This window comes from Bison bison, unplaced genomic scaffold, assembly GCF_000754665.1.
Source record: "Bison bison bison isolate TAMUID 2011002044 unplaced genomic scaffold, Bison_UMD1.0 scf7180017864332, whole genome shotgun sequence".
Lineage (NCBI taxonomy): Eukaryota > Metazoa > Chordata > Mammalia > Artiodactyla > Bovidae > Bison > Bison bison.
Window position 1 is genome coordinate 1,891,391 of NW_011494904.1, and position 26,420 is coordinate 1,917,810.

At 39.9% G+C, this 26,420-nt stretch overlaps 1 protein-coding gene across 1 annotated transcript in view; it reads right to left on the reverse strand.

Moving 5' to 3' along the window:
• DIAPH3 (diaphanous-related formin 3) overlaps window positions 1-26,420 on the reverse strand; it is a 563,671-nt gene that overhangs the window by 361,827 nt on the left and 175,424 nt on the right. Inside the window, exons 8-12 of the mRNA XM_010853857.1 lie at window positions 26,197-26,333; window positions 24,333-24,438; window positions 4,158-4,268; window positions 3,752-3,870; window positions 2,833-2,949 (exon numbers count right to left, since the gene is read on the reverse strand). Coding sequence (XP_010852159.1) covers window positions 2,833-2,949; window positions 3,752-3,870; window positions 4,158-4,268; window positions 24,333-24,438; window positions 26,197-26,333 — 590 coding nt within the window. The remainder of the gene's footprint in view (window positions 1-2,832; window positions 2,950-3,751; window positions 3,871-4,157; window positions 4,269-24,332; window positions 24,439-26,196; window positions 26,334-26,420) is intronic.

Consider the following 26,420-nt stretch of genomic DNA (forward strand, 5'->3'; position numbering starts at 1 on the left):
GAGCCGGGGCCTTGAGGCCCTGGGGAACCGCTCTGCAACCTCTGTCTCTGTGAGCGGAGAGTGGCGGCCGTCCGGCTGGGCCGCAGACTATGGGCCCTGCCTCCTGCCCCCTTTTGGGGGCCTGAGGAATGGAGGGCCAGCTGGATCCTGGGCACCGGGCTCCTCAGCGATGACGTCTGGATTGAGTCTGGGAACCTGACCCTGAGGGAGCTGCCAACCGAGGTGGGCCTCCTCTTGGCCAGGACCTGGGCTTTGGAGGGTGAGAGCTGTGCCCTAGGACTTGGTGCTTGTTTTCAGGACAGAGAAGAACATTTGTTTGGTAGAGATTTACAGGAACATCGTCACCTGAATGTGACCTGACTTCAAGAACAAGGATTTCACACCAGGAAGTCTGTACCAACTAACCACGTCCCTACCCACCTTTCCTATAAAAGGGCTTTGTTGAAAGCTTTGGGGGAATTTGGGATTTTTAAAGCATGAACTACCCATCTTCTTGGCTGGCTCTGCAGTAAACTTTTCTCTGTTCCAAACTCCATGTCTTAGTGTTATTTGGCCTCACTGTGAGTCAGACACACAGACTTGTGTTTTCAGTAACACTACAATGTAATATTTCTCTAGACAGTTGATTCTACTAAAGTGATAGGCTTGCCTGAGCATTCCCCACAAGAGTTGTGCTTTTTAATCTGTTCTGAGGTTTAAAAACCACATGTCCCCTAGAGCACAGATATAAGGGACTAGGATCTTAAGTAAGAAATAACCTCCTTCGCAGCACTATGCGTGTGCGCTAAGTCGCTTCAGGGATAGTCCAACTCTTTGCGACCCTGTGGACTGTAGTCTGCCAGGCTCCCATGCATGGAATTCTCCAGCCAAGAATATTGAGGTGGGTTGCCAAGCCCTCCTCCAAGGGATCTTCCCGACCCAGGGATCAAACCCACATCTTGTGAGGCTCCTGCATTGCTGGCAGATTCTTTACCAGTAAGCCACCAGAGAAGCCCTTTTCCACACTATAGACACATTCAAACCTTCAAAAGCAATGAACAGTCTTAAATTCTTGGAAAATACAGAGATCAAGAAAAGGATGGGCTTACTTTAGAATGAGTAAAACTTTCAAGTTTACTTTTAAATTTTCAGAAGAGTACAATGAAATGGCAACCCACTCCAGTACTCTTGCCTGGAGAATCCCAGGGACAGGGGAACCTAGTGGGCTGCCATCTATGGGGTCACACAGAGTCGGACACGACTGAAGCGACTTAGCAGCAGCAGCAGCATGATTCTCAAAAATCTTATTTAATCAAGTATTAGTATTTTTTATCTAGCATTTATACAGTGGTTCAATAAACTGTCTTATTTTAATAAAGTATGAGAAACAAGCAAATGAAGCCTCAAACAGGTTCCTGACTCATATTTTAAAAGACCTTGGGATTTACTGATTCTACAAAGGAATGAGGTAGGGCAGGTGGTCATACTCATCTCAACCTAAAGTTTTACCTTGTTTAGATTTCTGTTCACTTGTTAGGTACATCAAAAACCTAAATTACTCCCTCTGACATCACCCAGAGGACACAGCCTGAATGAAACTAACAACTCCTACTTGAAATCAGAGTAAGACAAGACATACTATCCACTGTATTTGAGAAAAAAATTTCAGCAAAGTTAAAGGTGGCCAAAATGGCTTCATACTCAAAAGATCTTAGCTTCCTTCATAAAACAGTAATAAAAAAGGAAAGAGGGTATAGAGAATATTTATTGAGCATACACCATATCTGGCTAGGAGTCTCACTCATGTTACCATTTCAATCTTCTTAACAATAGAGCAGCTTCAGTGCTGCTATCCATATATAACTACAGATGGTGGTGCTCAGTCACTCAGTCGTGTCTGACTCTGTGACCCCATGGACATGCATGTAGCCAGCTAAGCTCCTCTGACCATGGAGTTTTCCAAGCAAGATACTGGAGTGGGTTGCCATTTCCTATGCCAGGATCAAACCATGGATCAAACCTACATCTCTTGAGTCTCCTGCATTGACAGGTGGATTCTTTACCACTGATCCAACTGGGAAACCCATACAACTACAGGCAGATATGGATAACAGTTAATTTCTTTAAACAATTTGTTGAGCTTAAGATGTCTAAGGTATAATCAAATGACTTCAAAAGTTATTGGTCTAGCTTTCTGATACATTAGCAACATTAAACTTAACTGTACTATTAAGGAACTTTCTAGCTACTTGAAAGTGAAGTCGCTCAGTCGTGTCCGACTCTTTGTGACCCCATGGACTGTAGCCTGTGAGGCTTCTCCATCCATGGGATTCTCCAGGCAAGAATACTGGAGTGGGTTACCATTTCCTTCTCCAGGGGATCTTCCCGACCCAGGGATCGAACCCAGGTCTCCCACATTGGAGGCAGAAGCTTTAACCTCTGAGCCACCAGGGAAGCCCTACTTAAACACTAATAAAAGTGATGTTTTAATATCTTTTTTATAACTTATGAAAAGAAACTTATCAACACCATTCCTACTGCCTAAGGACTAACCAGAAAATATTATCCATCATGCAATAAATTAGTAATAAATAAATTTGTTGCCAGTTCTTATTTTTATTCAGATGAAAAGTTGTAACCAAGAATCTGCTAGAGCTTAAAAAGTAATAGTAGTATCATTTTATACCATCATCTATCTAAATATATGCCCATAGGAAACACTGCATACTATGAATTAATACTATGAAAGAAAGAAATCTTAAAAATATGTGCATGCTCAAATCAAACAGCTGGTGAATTTCACAATATAATTTTATTAGTGAAAGAAAATATTAGAATATAGCTTCCTCTTACCTTATAAAATAATCATTTCGAATCAGCAAAAGATGCTGCAGAATTGAAATGAAATATCCCTCTGCTCTGGTTTCCTTAACTGTGTTCCACACCATGTTGTAAAGATCATTCACTTCAGTAAATTGATTAAGGAATATGTGGATTTATTTATTCTCTACACCAAATAACTGCAGTAATGTGACACGGAATCTGCTGTGTAAGGCCTCAAAAGATTACTCTCTTACTCTAAAATAGGTATCATGTAGACTAAGCATATAATAAAATACAGAGGGAAACTGTGCAAATGATAACGTCACCTGATACTTTCTGGCTTCTCCTCCACAGTCGACTCTAACCAATCTTACTCTCTTGAGCCAAGACGCTCTGGCAGAAAGTGGCGGAGAGCTGGTCACAAAGGCTGCACTGGGTTCTGGGGCAGCCGTGACCGAGAGAGCTGGTGCCAGGCATTACCTACCGTGGCGCTCCCCCGTGGAGGACAGATATGTGGCTCATTTCTGGACAAACACAGACATCTGCAGATGCACACAGCCAGCAAAGGCCCCTAAGAAAATACACGCAAGGTACAGGGCAGAAATAACCAGCAGGCTAAGGGGCCTCCTCCTAAGGCGGGAAAGCAATGGGCAAGGGGGCTCCAAACAGAAAGAACAGACTGCGCAGGTACACATTAAGAGGCCTACAGCATCCAGATTTCAGGTGCCACATTCAGTTATATAAGCATGTTTTCATAAAAACACATAGAAACTAATAAAAAGGTTTACACAAACATCCCTCTGATTCAATAAAGTTTTGATTTTATAGCGTTTACCTAGAAATGGCTTCTGAAGTTTTATATTTTAGGGCTAGGGGCTGACTGTTTGAGATTTAGCAGTAATTATTAGTAATTAATACATATTTGATTGGACATCACACAAAAGGATATTCAAATTCAGCTCTAATATCTTCGAGGCGATGGGAGAACTCCATCAAATCTTCTTCCTTATGCTCATCAAAGACTTTAAGTTGGATATCCAAGCCATCATTCTTAATATGTTTTAAATTCTACAGATATTAAATAGAAATTATAAGGAACTGTTTGGTTTTAATAATACACAAAATTAATGAAAAATATAAACAATAAATGAACCACTCAACTTGATTTATAGCATTCAAAGACTTAAAGTGTTAACTAATACTCAAAACTTATCGTCTGTATTTCAAAAACAGATTTTATACTCAAGCCTTTTTTCCCATAGATAAATTATTCTTGAAAGTAATTTATCTAAATTTTCCCCTACTCAAGTACTTCTCTAATTTAAATATTAATAAGGAGACTGCAGGGCACTTACTGGCAATATCTCTTTCAATCCACAACGCATAAATTCATTTCTGATGTGAAGCCTGAAGTCCAAGTCATCAGGAGATGTAACGAGGGCATTGATGAGCTGCATACACGCTACCTATGATAAATTACACAGCAAGGCTTAGACTTGGATCAGACATTGAAAAAGGAGTACTAGAACTGAGACATCAAGGCTGTGTTCCAAGTATTTTCAAATATCTTCCTTCACAGGTGAGTCTATTAAAACGATAATTTGAATGTAAAATACTTTAGTCAATTATAAATTATACAAGAAATATATTTTCAGAGGAGTTTTTAATTCACTCCAACCAAAAGTTAAGTTCTTGTCCAAAAATATCATTCCATGCACACAAGACATAAACTGAACACACATTAGTTGAAAAACTATAAATATCCTTAGATAACACTTACCTAAACTAGGATAATAAAATAACTTCCTATTCATCAAGAGAAACTCAAAGACTTTAAGTCAATAAGAATTAACTAAGGCATAAATTTAGTTAATGTGGTTGCTATAACCAAAAACTGTATTATGAACATTGTAAGGCTAATTACTGGTTTGATCCCTGGGTTGGGAAGATCCCCTGGAGAAGGAAATGGCAACCCACTCCAGTATCCTTGCCTGGAAAATCTTATGGACAGAGGAGCCTGGTGGGCTGTAGTCCATGGGGTCGCAAAGAGTCGAGCACGACTGAGTGACTAACACTTACTTACTTCCTTAACTGACCAGGCACTGGTCCCTGCACTTTGACAAAAATTCAGACCTACTGTATGTTATGTTTATTAAGAAGACATAAAGAAATAACATGGCCAACTGAGCTAAAATATTAAAAACTCATTTTTTTCTCAACTTTTACCCTGGAACTCCAACTTTCAACTTGGATATCGTTTTTTGTTTTTGTTTTTTTAAATCACTGGTTGAATTGTATCTTTCATTATCAAAAATCTATATAATGAAAACAAAGGAGGTAGTTTCTAGGGAAGCAAAGAATTCTTCGTTGTTGTTGATGGTTATTTTTCTAAGTCTGCATTCTACCAAAAGCCAACAAGAAAGACTAGCCTACTGATCAATATGTTTAACCTCATGCTGTTCTCTAAATTGTCCTTTCTCCATCCCTTAAGGCAAGGTTTATATGAATTTAAAATGCCATTTTGGGATTAAAACACCAACAGGGGTCTGAGTTCCAGCTGGTTGAAATATATTGTAATTGTTCTGTTTGATATCTAAACACTAAAATCTAGCCAGCATGCCTCTACTGTCAAAACCTGAAAGAGAGGGAAAAGAAAAACATATTTAGAAAAAAAAGAAAAGAAAAACTTAAAACAGAGTCTACCTTTCAGTACATGTTCACTCAGCTGTAAACAGTTCATGTCAAAAAGTCAAGTTTAAAAGGCTTTCTTTGCACTTCCTTGCCAGTCATTACCTAGTAACCACAAATTTTTTTCAGCATTATAAAAGATCTCAAACAGCATACGAATCATGTTTCTCTACGTACAGAGAAATTAAATTAGCATTAGTCACCAGGTTTCCAGAAAAGATGCAAATTATAGACAACCCAAAGAAAGCAGCAAAAATAAACAACCTAAAAATTAGCAGCAAATATCACCTAAATGGAAAGTCAATATGTATAGAACAATATTAGCACAAAATTGAGGAGAAAGAAAGGGAAAGGATCATCCAAATTGCTTCCAGGAAACACTTCAAAGGCAATTTCCCGTAAAAGGAAAAATAGGAAATTGACAAACTGAAATAATGAATTTAATTCTTTAAGATCCCTTCCCAATTCTAATGGTAATTTACCATTATCATGACCTATACCCACTCTTTGATTAATTTATATCCTGTAAATATATGTCTACATACAGTAAAATGTATTGATTTATTTTCTTACAGATGAAAAACTCTATAATCAAGGTAAAGACCAAAGAGTTTCTTCTAGGTTTTTAATACATACATTGAGATATTTGGACCTGTTTTACCACACGATTTCACACTGATAACAGCATACCAGCATATAAATAAATTTCTGTAGACAGTAGAAAAGGCTCAGGAACTCAAAAGGCACATGTTGGCTACCCTAGTGAAGATAAGTAGGTACAATAACATAAATTCACTCTAACAGATTTATGAGAATATACCATGTGAGCATATGGAGACAGTAACAAAAACAAGGACAGCTGAGGAACAGAACTGACTCTCAAGGATTAATCGGAAGACAAGCAGCCAGATGAAGAGGAAGACCAAGGTATTCAAATATAAGAGTTAACATATTCAAAGCCCTGGGGCGTTCTGTTGAATCACAAGGAATTCAGATTTTCTGAGCAGTCTGTAAAGGTAGGAAGTGCGAGTGCAGGGGAAGGACTCATTAAAGATGAGGCCAGACAGATGAAGCACAGCCTCCTAGGCCAAATCAGAGAGTGCTGGTTCAGCTGGAAATAGGGAGAATCATAAAGGATTTCATGCAGAGGAGAGGAAATAACAGAGGTAACAGATTAAGTGAAGAAGTGATCTTAGAATTCCCCTAACGGTCCAATGGTTGAGACACAGAGCTTCCAAGACAAGGGCCACAGGTTCAATCCCTGGTCATGGAACTAAGATCACACATGCCACACAGCATGGCAGGGAAATAAAGCTATCATAGTGGTAACCTCAGTGAGCAACGAGGAGGTCTTGAACAACCTTTCTAAAACATGTGATGGCTGGGTGAACATGTGGTTGAGACCAAAGAAAAGAATTCGCAAGTTCTCCCACCTTTCTTTCTCAACAAGATAGGAGGTAGGAGTATTAAGACACATGAAATGCAAGGAGAGAAAGAAAATTCACAGGACTCTAGAATAAATTCTGCTTTTAAAAATGAAATGTACATTAAGAATCACACATTCATTTAAAAAATTAGTTATTGAATGCTAGGATATTAACAGAAACTCCAGGAAATAATGAAATTGTGATATTCATCATAAGGAATTAATCATCATGTTCTGCTCGATGTTCCAATTACATAGCATATATGATCTCCATTAATTTGCATTAACTATGCCATACTAACAGTTTCAAAGGCAGACAAAAGCTACCTCACCCCAGAACTGATAACTGAAGAGGGTAAGAAAACAGGAGTTTCTGCCCTCCTCCTAGGAGCATCCTAAGTTAAATAAAGGCTCTCTCTTTGGGCATCAGACCCTCTCTGTTCATTAGGTTATGCATTTCATTCCTTCCAAGCCTGTTAGTGATGTCTACTAAGGACTTGCTGGTACTGGGGACACAACTATGAAAAGACAAGACAGAAATCACTACTAAAGAAAGGGAGGAGCCGAGACTGACTCCATGACTTCTGACCAGGGCAATTGAAAAGCTGACAGTCATTTATTAAGATGGAAAATAAATAAGGATAAACAGAGGAAACAGGTTTGGGAAGAAAGATCAGGAGTTCAGTTTTAGAGATGTTAAGTTGGAAATATCTATTATTGGTCCTTATCCAAAGAAGTAGAAAAGGAAATTGGATATAGGAGACCCTAGATCAAGAAAGAGATTACCATAGCAATTGCATGTAAAAAACAAATCTCAGATGATCATCAAGAGAAAAGAAGAGAGAGAGAGAGAGAAGAGGTCCAAGAACTGGCTGTGACATTTCAGTTTCATCAATTTCAACTTTAGGTTTTGATTTGCAGGTTGGGGAAATGAGTTAAAGAAAAGTAGAAAGCTATAATGTGGTACAAAACAAACAAGGAGAAGTCTGAAAAGTATGGGAGGAAAGTGTGTCAACAGAGAGAGTGATCAACTGTGTCAAATAAGCTCATTACCACTGCATTTGGCAAACTGGTGACAACGAGCAGTTTCTACAAAGGGACAGAACTGCTCTTCCACATGGAAAACTCTCTCTCTCATGTCCCATCAACAACCAGTACATGAAAGCATACGATTAAACTGACCCTCAAATACTCTCCTCCTTACTGCAAACACGTGTTTAGAAACACTTTATTAACACTTTATAACACGTTAGAAACACTGCTTATTGACCTTTGGTTCAAACAAGGTTTCTAACTAAGACGTCTTTTAGGTGTTAGATCATGGACTCCATTTTAATGATTTAGAAAGTAAATGCTATAAACTTAATTGTTACTCTTGCCCCAATTATGAAAAAGGAACCTTACATGAGAAAAGCTACTTTTAACACAACTTCTAGCTATAAAGACATGTCTGCACACATGCGCACAGGCCTGCCAGCTAGAATTCAGGATAGCTGAGGATTTCCTCAAGAGTAGCAACAAACTGAAAATGCACTGCAAAAACTGAGACCAGCAAAACCCACACAGCCAAGGATGAGGAAAATAAGTAGCCAAAACCGTAATCACAAATAGTGGGGAAAGTATCAGCAAGGACATAAACTAGAAAGGGGGACAAATAAACTGTAAGCAAAACTCGCAAGGATATTCAGTAAGAGGGACAGAGCTTGTCAAAGGCAATCTTAGAACAAGGTAAATGATCAAAGGAAACTCATTAGAAGTAGAAAGAAGTTAAACAGCAAGACAAAGACACACACAGGAATTAACATCACTTAATCAGCAAAGTAATTTTCCACCCTTGAAAATGAAGTGAGGAGGTTTCTTCATATGTAAATACATATTACCTAAATTTCCTCTACCACATAATTTAATGTAATGCTATCTATCACTATGTGCAAAACAAAAGGAGAAAAACATTAACATTTTATGTATCTTTAACTTTCGGTTCCCAACCCTTTTTCGACTAACAAATTTGAGCACAAAATTCCAGGCACACTGAGAGCTGTGATGCTTAAGACCAACCACGGGATTGTTCGGATTATGCCGAGGCCAACAACACAGATGCTTTCTCCAAGATTATGCCAAAGGAACTGAAAAGGTATCCAACAAACAGCAAAAGAAAGTGTTCTTTAGAAAGCTCACAATTGGGCAACAGGTTCATCCTGAATATGAGGAGATGTTTCCATATGTAAAATGATGGCGATACTACACTGAACACATATCAGCTTCACAAGCTGAATGCAGACTGCAAACCAGCACCAGTAAAGTACTTAAGTAACAATTCTATCAGAATCTGTGAATACCTGCTATCTGTGCCTGGAAGAAACAGGTTATACAGCTATTCATCTTCTTAGCTCCACAGCAGAAATCATCTGTCTCTCTTTGCACAATCAAATTCCACATTTATCAAGTTAAAATGAGTAAATGATGCTTATAGACAAATATCTTGCCTCCAGTGCAACAAAAGAAACACCCAGGAATTTTAAAATCTCAAGCATTAATCGAGAAGATAAACAACCTGACTACTACATTACGAAGACAAACTCAAAAAACGGTGGATTATGTCAGCAAATGTAAAGTCCTATACTTTACTTATATTTCTAATAAAATTGCTATAAATGATAGACAAAGTAAGAGGACAAGTCAGAGCTTGTGGTAACTGCATATATCTCATACAAATTCAGGCAAATAAATTATAGGATCAAGAGGCTCTAATTTACATGAATATGGACAGTTGAATTCAAGACAGAACAAGGATTTTTAAGGATTTATTCTGACACTCCCCCTGAGATATCCATGAATTCTTTCTGTGTTCTTCCATTTTGTTGAGATTCTAGTATCGCAATATTCATATGAAATATTAGCAAGCTCTGAATTCCTGAGTATCAGTTTCTTAAGAACTTAAGGAGTGTATTTCATTCATCTTTATTGTTCTAATATCTAGCAGAACCCAGCACGGCAATCACTGAATAATTAATTGACTGGTTAATTATGAAACTTTGCAGTTACCTTGAGTCATGAGTTACCTTCATCTTTCTGGTGGTCTCTTACAGCATAAGTGAAAAAATGCATTACATAGATTCAGAAAACTGGCAGTACACTCTAGGATACAAATGTCACCCACTAGTTTACTATACTGAGGTGTGTACTCCAAATGACAAGGAGTTTACATTAGAATATTATTTTACTCTTGCTTCTTTAATGTTTATTAGCTTAATGGCATATTATTTACTTGTTCATTTAATATATTAACCTTTTGATTCATACAGATACAGTAACCATACTGTTGCAAGCCTCAGTAAAAGTAGTAATCAAAAACAGAGAGGAATTAAAATAATTTGATCTCTGCATCCTTTTGGAAGGCCCCAACAGTGGTCTTAAAAAATAAAATGTCCAACTATACCCTGTAGTCTTCATTTGGGCCTTCAATAAATGTGAGAATGACTTACTTGATGTTAAAAGTAACTTTACTTATCATTTACTTTTTTGAGGGGGTAGGAGATACTTGAAACAAAAAGAAACAGTCAATCAAGTTATAGGAAGTTATATGACGATTCCTTATAGGAAGACCTTTGTTTGGTTGTGGGCAAAATTAAACTCGGGTACATTTTGAGCCTAAGGGCCTTAAGAGTCTTAACCATGAGGGAAATAAACAAAAGCTAATAAATTTGGCTAAATTCAAACCGGCATTGTAACATTTTCTTCAATGTCATATCTGTCAATTATTGCCCAGTGCTGGAAGAAATATCATTAACCTCAGATATGCAGATGACACCACCCTTATGGCAGAAAGTGAAGAGGAACTAAAAAGCCTCTTGATGAAAGTGAAAGAGGAGAGTGAAAAAGTTGGCTTAAAGTTAAACATTCAGAAAACTAAGATCATGACATCTGGTCCCATCACTTCATGGGAAATAGATGGGGAAACAGTGTCAGACTTTGTTTTTCTGGGCTCCAAAATCACTGCAGACGGTGATTGCAGCCATGAAATTAAAAGACGCTTACTCCTTGGAAGGAAAGTTATGACCAACCTAGACAGCATATTGAAAACCAGAGACATTACTTTGCCAACAAAGGTCCGTCTAGTCAAGGCTATGGTTTTTCCAGTGGTCAGGTATGGATTTGAGAGTTGGACTGTAAAGAAAGCTAAGCACTGAAGAATTGACGCTTTTGAACTGTGGTGTTGGAGAAGACTCTTGAGAGTCCCTTGGACTGCAAGGAGATCCAACCAGTCCATTCTAAAGGAGATCAGTCCTGGGTGTTCACTGGAAGGACTGATGCTAAAGCTGAAACTCCAGTACTTTGGCCACCTCATGCGAAGAGTCGACTCATTTGAAAACCCTGATGCTGGGAGGGATTGAGGGCAGGAGGAGAAGGGGATGACAGAGGATGAGATGGCTGGATGGCATCACCGACTTGATCGACATGAGTTTGAGTAAACTCCGGGAGTTGGTGATGGACAGGGAGGCCTGGCTTGCTGTGATTCATGGGGTCGCAAAGAGTTAGACACGACTGAACTGAACATATTTCAAAGCACAGTGATAGCTGAATTGAAGGTCACTTTTCCTGCTCTGGTTCTAACACTTTAGTGAACGGAAACCAGTTATCCAACAGGTAAGCATCTTTCTAGGGGCTGGCTGTGCTGTGCAGTCTGTGGGGTCTTAGTCTCCTGACCGCGGGCTGAACCTGCACTCCCTGCACTGGAAGCGTGGCATCTTCACCACCGGACCACTAGGGAAGCCCCTCAATTTTTTACATTAAAAAAAAGGAAAAACTTCCTTTTTTTTTTAGTATAATGGAAAAATTTGATCCAATCAAATTTGCAAAGACCTATTCTGTAATTGAACTCAATGAAATCCATAGAGACTGATAAACCTTTTATTTTCCCTTTTTTTTTTTTTTTAAGTTAAGAAACCTCTGTCACAGACCTATTCTGTAATTGAAGTCAACAAAATCCACAGAGACTGAAGAAGCTTCCCCCCTCCTTTTTTTTTAAGTTAAGAAACCTCTGTCTTTATAGCAGCCATGAACATGTACTTTTAATCTTTGACTGCAGTGAGTATAAACAACCAACAGCCCCGGCTGCAGCCCTGTGACACCCATCACAACAGGTGTGACAGAGCTGCATTTCCCATGGGCTCCACCAGCCAACCCCGATGAACAGTCTTGGTTCCACAAGGCAAGCTGCAGCAAGAGTATTATTTTCAAATTATCTAATTTAATGTTATGTATATTTTACCACAATTAAAAAAAGAGAAAGAAGTAGAATAATGGCTATGTGCTTCAATAATGGGTGAAGAGAAATTATAAGATTTGGGTTATTAGTAAAAACTATGTAGTCCAGACTTCCCTGGTGGCCTAATGGTTAAGAATCAGCCTTGCAATGCAGGGGATGCGGGTTCAATTCCTGGCCAGGGAACTAGGATGCCATGTGCCATGAGTACGGAGCCTGTACACTCCAGAGCCCGAGCGCCAGACTACAGAGTTCCTGCACTGTGTCAAAGGACCCCACAACAGAGCGCAGATCCATGCACCGCAACCAACACCCAAAACAGCCAAATGAACAAAAAAAACAGTAAAAAGTAAAAGTGGTCCACAGAAATACAGCAAAGATCCAGCTAACTGTAAGTATCTAAGAATACTAAGTCAAATTTTGAGAAACCTGGAGGCAATTACAGATTTAAGTTTATTTAAAGTATGTATGCACGTGTGCGTGTGTTAGTTGCTCAGTTGTATCTGACTCTTTGAACCCGCCAGGCTCCTCTGTCCATGGGATTCTCCAGGCAAGAAGAGTAGAGTGAGTTGCCATTCCCTTCTCCAGGGGATCTTCCTGACCTAGGGATCGAATCTGATCCCTTGCATTGCAGGTGGATTCTTCACCATCTGAGCTACCAGGGAAGCCCATATTTAAAGTATGTTTATATTTAAATATATTCTGATCAAGCTCAGAAACTAAAGCTGCTACAGGTTGGCATCAGCACACCGAAGACCAGAGAACCAGAACTTTACCCCTCCGAGCCGTGCGGCCCCACAGGCCCTCACTCACATCTGCTTTCTGATGGGGCTCGTTCTCCTCCTCTCTGATGAGAAACTCTAGAAAACACATTTCCCTTTAAACAGCAGTTAGTGTACTGTCACACGAACCAAAACGAGTGAAGGCTTTGTTCCATGCACGTGACATCAAGGCACAGCAAGTGTACAGAAACACCACCAAGAGCATCAGACTGAGGGAAAAGAAGCCACGCAGGAGACGGGCAGAGGGGCAGGGCTGTGCTCGCCGCCGCCAGGAAACGCTGCGTGGGGCTCTCAGGGGTCTGAAAGCACTGCAAGTAGAGGTGGAGACCACCTTTCTTCTGCAAGACTTTTACCAGGCTGTCTTTACAACAAACCACCTTGGAAGACAGAGACTGCATCCACCCTCCAGCCAAAGGGCAGGCAGACCCAAGCCCATTCTGAAAGATCTGTGCTCCCCAAGCTGAAAATTCCTCTCCTGTGACTCAGCTGCCGTCTCTGCCAGGCCATCACACAGCCCCTTCAAAAACAAAGACTGGACTCAATGTTCTGACCAGCCAGCTGGGAGGCCTCACTGAAAGCACTGTCACCCAGCAGCTTTCCAACTGACAGAGATCCCAACTGGGGGATCCTGAGAACTACAGACAACATGTCCCACCCAGGAGCACCTGCACCTTCAAAAGCCAGGTGTTTACTTGCCTCTCAGTGCAAAACACGGACGTGCACCTCAGAGGCACGCATAAGAGGTGTTTATCTGTCTGAGGAATCAGGACCTGTACACGTACAGCGTTAGATAGCTGTGGTCATCTTTCTACCCTGAGGCAACTCTGGTTCCTCTGGAAAGTTTCCTGGAGAGAAAGTACATACGTGCCCCAGCAGACAGATCCCTACCATGAGACACTAAGGGAACAGGCCCTGAGAAACATGGCCCTGGCTTTGCCTGGAGTGGTCAATGACATGGCGTCAGCCCCAGAAGGCACTCATCAGCTTCAACTCACCGTCAGGGCTGTCATGGATGAAAGAGTTGCCCTGATGTCCACCTTGCTGAACAAAATCTGTGCAATCATTCAAACCTAAGCTTCAGTGAAACTGCAACAGAAGAAACTAAGAAAGCTTTCTGAAGTCCTAACATAAGACTCTGAAGAAGGCAATGGCATCTCACTCCAGCACTCTTGCCCGGAAAATCCCATGGATGGAGGAGCCTGGTAGGCTGCAGTCCGTGGGGTCGCTAAGAGTCAGACACGACTGAGCGACTTCACTCTCACTTTTCACTTTCCTGCATTGGAGAAGGAAATGGCAACCCACTCCAGTGTTCTTGCCTGGAGAATCCCATGGACGGAGAAGCCTGGTAGGCTGCAGTCCATGGGGTTGCACGGAGTCGGACACGACTGAAGCGACTTAGCAGCAGCAGCAGCAGCAGCAACATAGACTCTAGTGGTTTATGTCTGGCTGGCAGGATCTGCGATCTGAGAGGCAGGGCTAAGGTCAGTAGTGCAGAGCAGCCTCAACCTGCTGCTTGAAGCACTGCTGACCAGCAGGCTTCATCGAATACTCAAGAAGACAAACTGAACGAATCTCATCACAGCCTGTACTGGTCAGAGTAACTGCTGCCCAGAGTGTCTTTGCTCTAACGTGACCCCTCCATTTGGAATCTGGGGCTCGAGCTACTGCTGTACCTGTGAGTAAAGGGAGTCCTTTGTTTTAGACCTAGGAGTCCGTGTCTTTGGACAGCAGCACCCCTACAAGGGTGGCAGACAAACACAGCAGGTTATGAGTGGCAAGAAATCACAGATCCTTTGTGCTCTTGACCCTCCCAGCCACAAGTCCAGGAACACTGGATCAGGAAGACACCGTAGGAAGGGAAGTTGCAGCATGCTATCACTGAGGACACAGGCGCAGAGGAAAAGTAAAACAGCCCCCCAAAAACACTCCAGGATTCCCACACTTTGATTCCATTCCTTACAAAAATATACCACAATTCCATCAACCCTGTGCCCCAAAACACAGGTTTGAACAAGAGAAGAGAGAAAACACACATAGAAAAATTAACTACAGGAAAGAAATGAAAATCAAACTGTGACAGACACTAGAGACTGGCCCATCCACCTTATTCCAACCCGCGTCTCCAGAAGACACAGGGACCACAAGAGGCTAATCACACAAAGGAAGGCTGATCTCTGTGAGGGAAGCTGTGGGGTGTAGCTGAAGCTCTCCCAGCAGCGTGGCAGAGCCCCCCAGTGCCACCCAGGGCAGGGATTATGAGTGCTGTTTCTCCTGGGACACTCCTGGATGTGGTCTGCTCTCCTGCTGCTACATATATCCACACATGGGCCACAGCCTACTAGAAATTCTGTAAGGTACTCAGCCCCATTTCCTGCTTAAATTAACCAGAGAGAATTACTTTCCTTGAAGATGAAAATCTCTGTATGACACAATTGAGAAAAGAAAGTAATGTACATTTAAGTGCATATTTACATTTATACTTTCTTTTCTGATATAAGACTATAAGGTCTGAAATGGAAAAGTAGGAAGTCCAGAAACACCTGGAATAACAGGCAAATTTGGCCTTGAAGTACAGAATGAAGCAGGGCAAAGGCTAATAGAGTTCTGCCAAGAGAACGCACCGGTCATAGCAAACACCCTCTTCCAACAACACAAGAGAAGACTCTACACACAGACATCACCAGATGGTCAACACTGAAATATGACTGATTATATTCTTTGCAGCCAAAGATGGAGAAGCTCTATACAGTCGGCAAAAACAAGACCGGGAGCTGACTGTGGCTCAGATCATGGACTCCTTATTGCCAAATTCAGACTGAAATTGAAGAAAGTGGAGAAAACCACTAGATCATTCAGGTATGACTAAATCAAATCCCTTAAGACTATACAGTGGAAGTGAGAAATAGCTTTAAGGGACTAGATCTGATAGACAGAGTGCCTGATGAACTATGGACAGAGGTTCCTGACATTGTATAGGAGACAGGAATCAAGACCATCCCCAAGAAAACAAATCCAAAAAAGCAAAATGGCTGTCTGAGGAGGCATTACAAATAACTTTGAAAAGAAGGGAAGTGAAAAGCAAAGGAGAAAAGGAAAGATATAAGCATTTGAATGCACAGTTCCAACAAACAGCAAGGAGAGATAAGAAAGCCTTCCTCAGCGATCAATGGAAAAAAAAAATAGAGGAAAAACAACAGAATGGGAAAGACTAGAGATCTCTTCAAGAAAATTAGAGATACCAAGGGAATATTTCATGCAAAGATCGGTACAATCAAGGCCAGAAATGGTATGGACCTAACAGAAGCAGAAGATATTAAAAAGAGGTGGCAAGAATACACAGAAGAACTGTACAAAAAAGATCTTCATGACCCAGATAATCACGATGGTGTGATCACTCACCTAGAGCCAGATATCCTGGAATGTGAAGTCAAGTGGGCCTTAGGAACCATCACTACGAACAAAGCTAGTGGAGGTGATGGAATTCCAGCTGAGCTATCTCAAATCCTGAAAGATGATGCTGTGAAAGTGCTGCACTCAGTATGTCAGCAAATTTAGAAAACTCAGCAGTGGCCACAGGACTGGAAAAGGTCAGTTTTCATTCCAATCCCAAAGAAACGCAATGCCAAAGAATGCTCAAACTACCACACACTTGCACTGATCTCACACTCTAGTAAAGTAATGCTTAAAATTCTCCAAGCCAGGCTTCAGCAATACATGAACCATGAACTTCCAGATGTTCAAGCTAGTTTTAGAGAAGGCAGAGGAACCAGAGATCAAATTACCAACATCTGCTGGATCATCAAAAAAAGCAAGAGAGTTCCAGAAAAACATCTATTTCTGCTTTACTGACTATGCCAAAGACTTCGACTGTGTGGATCACAGTAAACCGTGGAAAATTCTTAAAAAGATGGGAATACCAGGCCACCTGACCTACCCCTTGAGAAACCTGTATGCAGGTCAGAAACAACAGTTAGAACTGGATATGGAACAACAGACTGGTTACAAATAGGAAAAGGAGTACGTCAAGGCTGTATATTGTCACCCTGCTTACTTAACTTATGTGCAAAGCTCATCATGAGAAACGCTAGGCTAGATGAAGCATAAGCTGGAATCAAGATTGCCGGGAGAAATATCAATAACCTGAGATATGCAGATGACACCACCCTTCTGGCAGAAAGTGAAGAGGAACTAAAAAACCTCTTGAAGAATATGAAAGAGGCAAGTGAAAATTTTGGCTTTAAAGCTCAACATTCAGAAAACTAAGATCATGGCATCCGGTTCCATCACTTCATGGCAAATAGATGTGGAAACAGTGGCTGACTTTATTTTTCTGGGCTCCAAAGTAACTGAAATTAAAAGACGCTTAATCCTTGGAAGGAAAGTTATGACCAACCTAGATAGCATATTAAAAAGCAAAGACATTACTTTGTTAACAAATGTCCGTCTAGTCAGGGCTATGGTTTTTCCAGTAGTCATGTATGGATGTGAGAGTTGGACTATAAAGAAAGCTGAGCGCCAACGAACTGATGCTTTTGAACTGTGGTGTTGGAGAAGACTCTTGAGAGTCCCTTGGACTGCAAGGAAATCCAACCAGTCCATCCTAAAGGAAATCAGTCCTGAATATTCACTGGAAGGACTGATGTTGAAGTTGAACTCCAATATTTTGCCCACCGGATGCAAAGAGCTGACTCCTTTGAAAAGACCCTGATGCTGAGAAAGATTGAGGGCAGGAGGAGAAGCGGATGACAGAGGATGAGAAGGTTGGATGGCATCATCGACTCAATGGACATGGGTTTCGGTGGATTCCGGGTGTTGATGATGGACAGGGAGGCCTGGAGTAGTGCGGTTCATGGAATTGCAAAGAGTCGGACACAACTGCGTGACTGAACTGAACTGAACTCCTGAAATAATTTTAAGTTACTGATGGTACTCAATTTGGCACTTTCTTACTATACTATTTGGAGAAAGGGGTGGAAGTCTGCTCAATTCTATCAAAATCAGAAGCAGTCACATTATCTTCATAATTACTATTAACAGACTCAAGAAAATGTAACAATCGTCCTTTAAAAAGTACTTTGGAATAAATATATTTTGCAATAAAAAAACAATGAGGATTTTTTTAAATGTTACTATCTCCCATTTTCTCCAATTTAAAGGCAAACAACTGGTTTCTACCTCATTCAGAGACAAAGTTTATTTTTTATTTGATTTGCTAGTATCACTCCTGTCTAGTACATTTTAATAAGTGCAACTTATATAGCTAATGGAATAAAATGGGTGCTTAGAGCCTTATTGGAAAACTGATAACTGGCCAGTGCTAAAATATTTTTTATTTGTATTTAATTGAGAAACACCCAAAAAGAAAAGATATTTAGCTATTACTACTACAGTATTGTTTGACAATTTCAAAGGAAATAGAGCACAAGCAATCCCAGAAAAAGAATTTAGTTATCTCCCCCTAAGTTAGCTATCTGGAAAATAATATCTTTACTTTTAACTTCTTACCTGTTAGCTATTTCATATATTTGGCTTTATAAGAAGAAACGTCCATTAGTGTAAAAACTCTCAACAAAACTATTCAGTAGGGATATTAGAATTTAGCAAAATTCTTCCCATTGTCTGTTCTTAATCAAGACCACACAAATTTAACCTGAACTTATCAGAAAAACAACAAAGAAATTTAAATGATGCTAATGACCTTTACTTCTCAATGAAAATTAAACTTTAAAAATTTTATCAAGAAACTCCAGTGTTTATAGGACTTAAAAAAATATTACTAAGCATAACAGAAACTATAATTAATAAGGCAATTGGTTTCATAAAAGCAAATATAATCAGCCACCTGCATCCTGGTAACAATTTCTCAAGAAGTGAATTGACTGCATGGTTTCACAGCTGTCCAGGAAGTGGCTGCTGCAGGCCCCTCCTCTCCACCCTTAACGCCCCAACACTAAGGCAAATTATCAGCTGTTTAAAAATATCATCTCCACAAATATTCACAGTAGCATTATAATAACCAAAAAGTATAAACCACCTAGGGCTTCTCAGGTGGCTCAGTGGTAAAGAGTCTGCCTGCCAAGCAGGAGACCCAGGTCCGGTCCCTGGGCAGGGAAGAGTCCCTGCAGGAGGAAACAGCAGTCTGCTCCACTGACCCTCCTGGGAAGTCCCATGACAGAGGAGCCTGGCGGGCTACAGTCCACGGGGTCACAAAGAGTTGGACACAATTTAGTGACTAAACAACAACAACAAAGGTCAAACTTCCCATTTAATGAGCCAACGCTGTAACGTGCCTAGGCAGAACCTGGCTTAGGTCTTAGCAAGCCCTTCATAGCTTTTCCCTCACACCTTTCAAATATCAAATGATGTAATAATGATGCAAAAAAAAAAGTTGGAAGCTCAATTTTATCAAGATTTAAACCTTTTATTTTGACGTAATTACAGGTTCATGGCAAGTTTGGGAAAAAAAATACATATTAGTCCTCAGTACTCCTCACACAATTCCTCCCATTGGTAACATCCTGCATCAGTATAGTACAATACTGAAACCAAGAAGCTGAAATTGCTACTATCCACAGAGATTTTTCAGATTTTACCAGCTTTACACTCAACTGTGGATGCATGTACAGTTCTACACAATTTCATCACATGTACAGATTCTATAACCATGTGCACAATTAAGATACAGAACAGCTTTAATCACACAACATTCCTCCCTGCTATTATTTATAGACATGTCCAGCACTTTTCCAGACCCCATGACAAGCTTTTGAAAACCAGTAAAGCAGTAACTTGTTCTTAGAGAACTGCTCTCTATAATTTAGTTTGATTCCAGGAATGGAATCACATTCCATTTGATTTCAAGAATGGAATCACACAGCGTGTAACCTTTTAGGACTAGCATTTTTCAATCTGGATAATTCTCTCAAGATCCATGCAAGTTATATAAATCAGTAGTTCATCCTTTCTAATGTCGAAGGGTATTCTAAGTACAGGTGTACCACAGTGTAACCACCCACCTGTTGAGGGACATCGGGGTTGTTCACAGTGTGGAGCTATGACAAATAAAACCACTATAAAAATTTGTACATGCATTCATGTGTGAATATAAATTTTTTTAAATAAATTTTCATTAAATGTTGCATAGTTAAGTACCAATTTTAATATCAGCACTGGTAATGTTTGCTTAAAAAATGGAAGATCACATTTAATCTCCACGGACTTTGTCTTTTCAATTTACTAAAATACTTTTCAAAACCAGCATTTAGTGAATGCTTCTGTTAATGAACTAAGCAGTGTACTAAGCATTTGAATTCATATCCTATGTAATCCTTGCATCAACAATGAGCTAGGTACTGAGATTATCGCATCTTGAAACTGAGAAAACTGAGGTATAGAAAAGATTGAGGAAGAGATCTAGAATCTCATAAAGGAAGGATGTGAAAAGCTGCATTCAGATTCAAGTCTGGCTGATTCAAAATTCTATTCATTTTATCATTCCTGTATATGTGTGTCATTAAATATGAAAAGCATGTATTAGAACAAAAAGATGTTTACTTAAACTTTACATGTAACTATCACATTTTATACTGAGATTTTTTAAAATTAGAGATAATTTCTAATATGCTGCAGAAATTACCAAAATTAATCTAATAACCTACTAGGATTTGCACAAATACTATACAAGTTAAAGATACAAGAGTCTTAGAGGAAAATTCAGATAAAATGATTGCTCAGCTTTTCTCTACACAGGTTCTTTCAGGTTCACTCTTCATTAGAACTGTGGTGAACAAGAAATCCGGGGCCAATGAGAAAGGAGGGAAGGGGAAAAAAGGGTAAAGGTATATGAATGAACAGGCCCCAGCCCACAAGCAAACGAGGATCAGGACTGAACTCAGGAGCAGACATACAGCCCAGCCTCCACTCCCACATGAGGAAAGACGGGCTCATTTCCAGAAGCTCCAGGGACTGGACTCATGTAAGAGTGACCACACTGGACTCAGACCTTCAAAGCTGCCTACTTCCCAGAGACACCAATCACACAGGGCTCATCACTGCCATCAGCAAATGCTGCCATCAGAAGGAGATTCACAAACACCATCCTCAGAAAGGTTATAAAAAATCATTAATTAGGCAATACCTTACTTTCTGGCCTTGGAGTACAAAATGAAGCTGGACAAAGGGTACTAGTTTTGCCAAGAGAAGGCACTGGTCATAGCAAACACCTTCCAACAACACAGGAGAACACTCTACACATGGACATCACCAGATGGTCAATACCTAAGTCAGACTGATTACATTCTTTGCAGCCAAACATGGAGCAGCTCTATACAGTCAACAAAAACAAGACCGGGAGCTGACTGTGGCTCAGATCATGAACTCCTTACTGCCAAATTCAGACTGAAATTGAAGAAAGTAGGGAAAAGCACGAGACCATTCAGGGATGACCTAAATCAAAGCCCTTACAATTATACAGTAGAAGTGACAAATAGATTCAAGGGATTAGATCTGATAGACAGTGAAGAACTATAGATGGAGGTTCATGACATTGTATAGGAGACAGTGATCAAGACCATCCCCATGAAAAAGAAATGCAAAGAGTAAAAATGGTTGTCTGAGGAGACCTTACAAATAGCTGAAAAAAAGAAGAGAAGAGAAAGGCAAAGGAGAAAGGAAAGATATACCCATTTGAATGCAGAGCTCCAAAGAATAACATAGAGAGATAAGAAAGCCTTCCTCAGTGATCAATGCAAAGAAACAGAGGAAAACAACAGAATGGGAAAGACTAGAGATCTCTTCAAAAAAATTAGAGATACCAAGGGAACATTCATGGAAAGACGGGCTCAATAAAGGACAGAAAGAGTATGAACCTAATAGAAGCAGAAGATATTAAAAAGAGATGGCAAGAAAACACAGAGGAACTATACAAAAAAAGACCTTAATGATCCAGATAATCACGATGCTGTGATCACTCACCTAGAGCCAGACGTCCTGGAATGTGAAGTCAAGTGGGCCTTAGGAACCATCACTACGAACAAAGCTCGTGGAGGTGATGGGATTCCAGGCGAGTCAGTTCAAATCCTAAAAGATAATGCTGTGAAAGTGCTGCATTCAATATATCAGCAAATTTAGAAAATTCAGCAGTGGCCACAGGACTGGAAAAGGTCAGTTTTCATTCAAATTCCAAAGAAAGGAAATGTCAAAGTATGTTCAAACTACCGCACGATGGCACTCATCTCACACGCTAGCAAAGTAATGCTCAAAATTCTCCAAGCAAGGCTTCAAACAGTATGTGAACCGAGAACTCCCAGATGTTCAAGCTGGATTTAGAAAAGGCAGAGGAACCAGAGACCAAATGAAAAACATCACTGGATCACAGAAAAAGCAACAGTTACAGAAAAACATCTAATTCTGCTTTATTAACTTCACCAAACCTTTCACTGTGTGGATCACTAAAAACCGTGGAAAATTCTTAAAGAGACGGGAACAGCAGACCACCTGACCTGCCTCCTGAGAAATCTGTATTGCAGGTCAAGAAGCAACAGTTAGAACCAGAGATGGAACAACAGGCTGGTTTCAAATTGGGAAAGGAGTACATTAAGGCTGTATATTATCACCCTGCTTATTTAACTTCTATACAGAGCACATCATGTGAAATGCTGGGCTGGATGAAGCACAAGCTAGAATCAAGATTGCTGGGAGAAATACCAATAACCTCAGATACACAGATGACACCACATTTATGGCAGAAAGTGAAGAGGAACTAAAGAGCCTCTTGATGAAAGTGAAAGAGGAGAGTGAAAAGGCTGGCTTAAAACTCAACATTCAAAAAAGGAAGATCATGGCATCTGACTGCATCACGTCATTGCAAATAGATGGGGAAACAATGGAAACAGTGACAGACTTTCCTTTCCTGAGCTCCAAAGTGACTGCCGATGGTGACCGCAGCCATGAAATCAAAAGACACTTGCTCCTTGGAAGAAAAGCTATGACCAACCTAGATAGCATATTAAAAGGCAGAGACATTACTTTGCCAACAAAGGTCTATCTAGTCAAAGCTAAGGTTTTCCAGTAGTCATGTATGGATGTGAGAGTTGGACTATAAAGAAAGCTGAGAGCCAAAGAATTGATGCTTTTGAACTGTAGTGTTGGAGAAGACTCTTGGAGAAGAAGAGTCCCCTGGACTGCAAGGAGATCCAACCAGTCCATCCTAAAGGAAATCAGTCCTGAATATTCATTGGAAGGACTGATGCTGAAGCTGAAGCTCCAATACTTTGGCCACCTGATACAAACAGCAGGTCCTCTGAAAAGACCCTGATGCTGGGAAACATTGAAGGTAGTCAGAAAAGGAGGTGACAGAGGATGAGATGGTTGGATGGCATCACCAACTCGATGGACATGAGTTTGAGGAAGCTCAGTGAGTTGGTGATGGACAGGGAAACCTGGCAAGCTGGCAAGAGTCACACACAACCGAGCGATTGAACTAACTGAACGTTTTCTGATTTGTCATCAAATATCGTGCTCATTTTTATTAATTTAACACTAAGATCTGGCTATTCTATTCCTACCAAGTTGAGAACAATTAAATGGCTAAGGTATACAGTTTTAAAATAAAATTTAAAACTATAATGTCTAAGTGTAAAACAGATTTACTTCATATCTATTAGCAACCTCAGTTTCCAAATTTTATTATGCATTAAAATCATCTGAGGATCTTTAAAAATTCTCTATAGCCAGGTCCCAACCACACCAATTAGATTTTTTAAAATTTGAAGATAGAAATCAGGCTACAATAATTCTTTAAAGATACTCATGTTTGATTAGCAATGGCTATAACAAAAATTATAGCAATAAAATTATTGTGTCAAGAAAGAAAAATTAAATGAATATTAGATAGGTAACTTGGGTACTATAATGTTTCAATCTAACATGATGTTTTGGGAGCACTTAAAATATCTGAACATCTCTACATATACCTCAGTCTCTTTACTCATGAAAACTCTCAATTTTTCAGATAGGAGGACTGATACTGAAGCTGAAACTCCCAATACTTTGGCCACCTCATGCAAAGAGTCGACTCACTGGAAAAGACCCTGATGCTGGGAGGGATTGGGGGCAGGAGGAGAAGGGGATGACAGAGGATGAGATGGCTCGATGGCATCACCAACTCGATGGACATGAGTTTGAGTGAACTCTGTGAGTTGGTGATGGACAGGGAGGCCTGGCAGGCTGCAATTCATGGGGTCGCAAAGAGTTGGACATGACTGAGTGACTGAACTGAACTGATCTGAACAGTTTTACATGTTATTATTAAATATAAGTCAGTCAGTAAACATTTACAAAATATATTAATGATAAACATGAAACCTACTTGCAACTGAACTGAATTGTGCCGAAGACCTTCCACAATAGAAGAAAATCTGTCAATTCTTCTTTCTTCTCCAGCTGATGTTAAAGCTTCTAAGACTTCTTCAAGGCTATTGGAAAATTACAAATTAAACTGCAAACAGCAAATAACCCAAGTAACTCAAAATTAGTAGCTTAACCTACTGCGCTCCAGAGTCACTACTTCTAGGCAAGCAGTAACATTTTATAAGTGTCTTACTGATTACATAGCACATATCAAGCACAAACCATGTTACATATTCATTTATTCCTCATAATAACCCTATGATCATATTTATTTGTCAAACATTTATATAGTGCTTACTACACATCAGGTACTATATAAACTGTTATAAATATTAATATTAGCTAGTTTTAATGTACGTCATTCTATAAAGTAGGTATTATTCCTATTCTATTCTGTAAGTTAGGAAACTGAAGCAGAAAAGGGTTAAGCAATTTGTCTAAGGTCTCACATCTACTAAATGGTAGAGTGCTAGAGCAAGGATGAGGATCCAGACTGCTTTTAATCACTACAACTCTACTCTGCCTTGAGTGTAAGTAAATGAACTTCTGGTGGTCAAACACATACAGCAGTAAGTAATTATAGTCAAATATAAAGCATGGGGGTTATGTAAGAAATATACTTGCTATTTCTTTAAAGAATACTTATGCTAACAGTACCCGGTATACTGTAAAATCTCAGTTTGTGGACATAGACACTTTAGTCCTAACAGTTCTTTACATCATTTAAACAATCTATCTGAAGTCAAGAAATAATAAAAGTAATATGGAAGTGAAGGAAAAAGAGTAGAAGAGGAAGGAGGAAAAGGAGAAAGAGGATAAAGGAAGAGAAGGACAAGAAGGGAAGAAGGAAGAGAAAAGAGAAGGCACAGGACGCAGGGGAGGAGGGGGAAGAGGAAGAAGACACAGGGAGCAGAGAGAAAGAGAGGCGAGGGGAGCACAGAGGAGGCACACCATGCTTCTACATTAAATTCACCCTTGGGTGGCCTTCTTAAAACGGGAGAGTGCTAAAGCTGCACGCATGGCTTTGCAGCTGGGACTGCAGCAGACTTGGCCTCATCCAGGGAGGGGCACCGGCCACGTGTTGCCTGCTGCCTCCCCAGCAAAGTCCAGCTGAGCAGGGCTCCAGTCAGCGGACCCACAGGCCCCCCATGGACAAGTTTCCAATGTGTGCTGGGGGTTTCACTCACAGGGCTCTGCCCACACTTAGGAGGTCAGAAGGCCATTTCTGTTTGTTCTGTTGGTTGTTCAGTTTGAATATCTTTACCATATATAAAAGGCATTTTAAGTAATTTTTAAATGCTCTCTTGTAATAAGAACACTAATCTTCCTTAAAAAGACAAAAGGTTTATCTTTATCTTTCAATACATGTAATGGCTTTTTAGTTACAGCTTTAGAAATTGTAGATAACGTCTTTAAAGTTTAAACTTTACAATACACTTTATGGTCAACACATTCTACCCTCAACCATTACAGTATCAATTATTCACTAATACTTCTATCTGAAAAAAATCATAAGAAACAGAACCAATCTGTATATTTTTCAAAGTCTTCATTTAGACTGTTTATTCAAGGTCTGAGTTCAAAACAGTTTAAAAATAATAAAGAAATCCATTTTTCATAGAAACATGTCAGTCCTTAACTACTGTATCAATTAAGAGAAAAAAATTTTTCATTTCTGTTCAGCCAATATGAATCTAAATAAGCTGCTTAAGTATAGTTCATTTATTTAAAATAAATTCTAGACTAAAACAGAATAATGAAAACATTATTGAATCAAACTGTATTACATTACTGTGTAACGAGAGAAACAAGTTGAGACTTACATGCTTTCCTCCCCTACGATGCACACTGCAGAAAGGAGCTTAACCACATCCATCATCGTGCCAGGCTGCTCAGGATCAATGGCTCTGGCTAGCAAAGAAAGACTCCTCTCTTCACTCATAATTCTTTCCAAGCCATACTACAGCATTTGGAGAAAAAGGGGTAAATTTTAGTGGTAAGAAAATGCAGTTATTAAAAGAATGTTTATAAGAAACTATACTCGTAC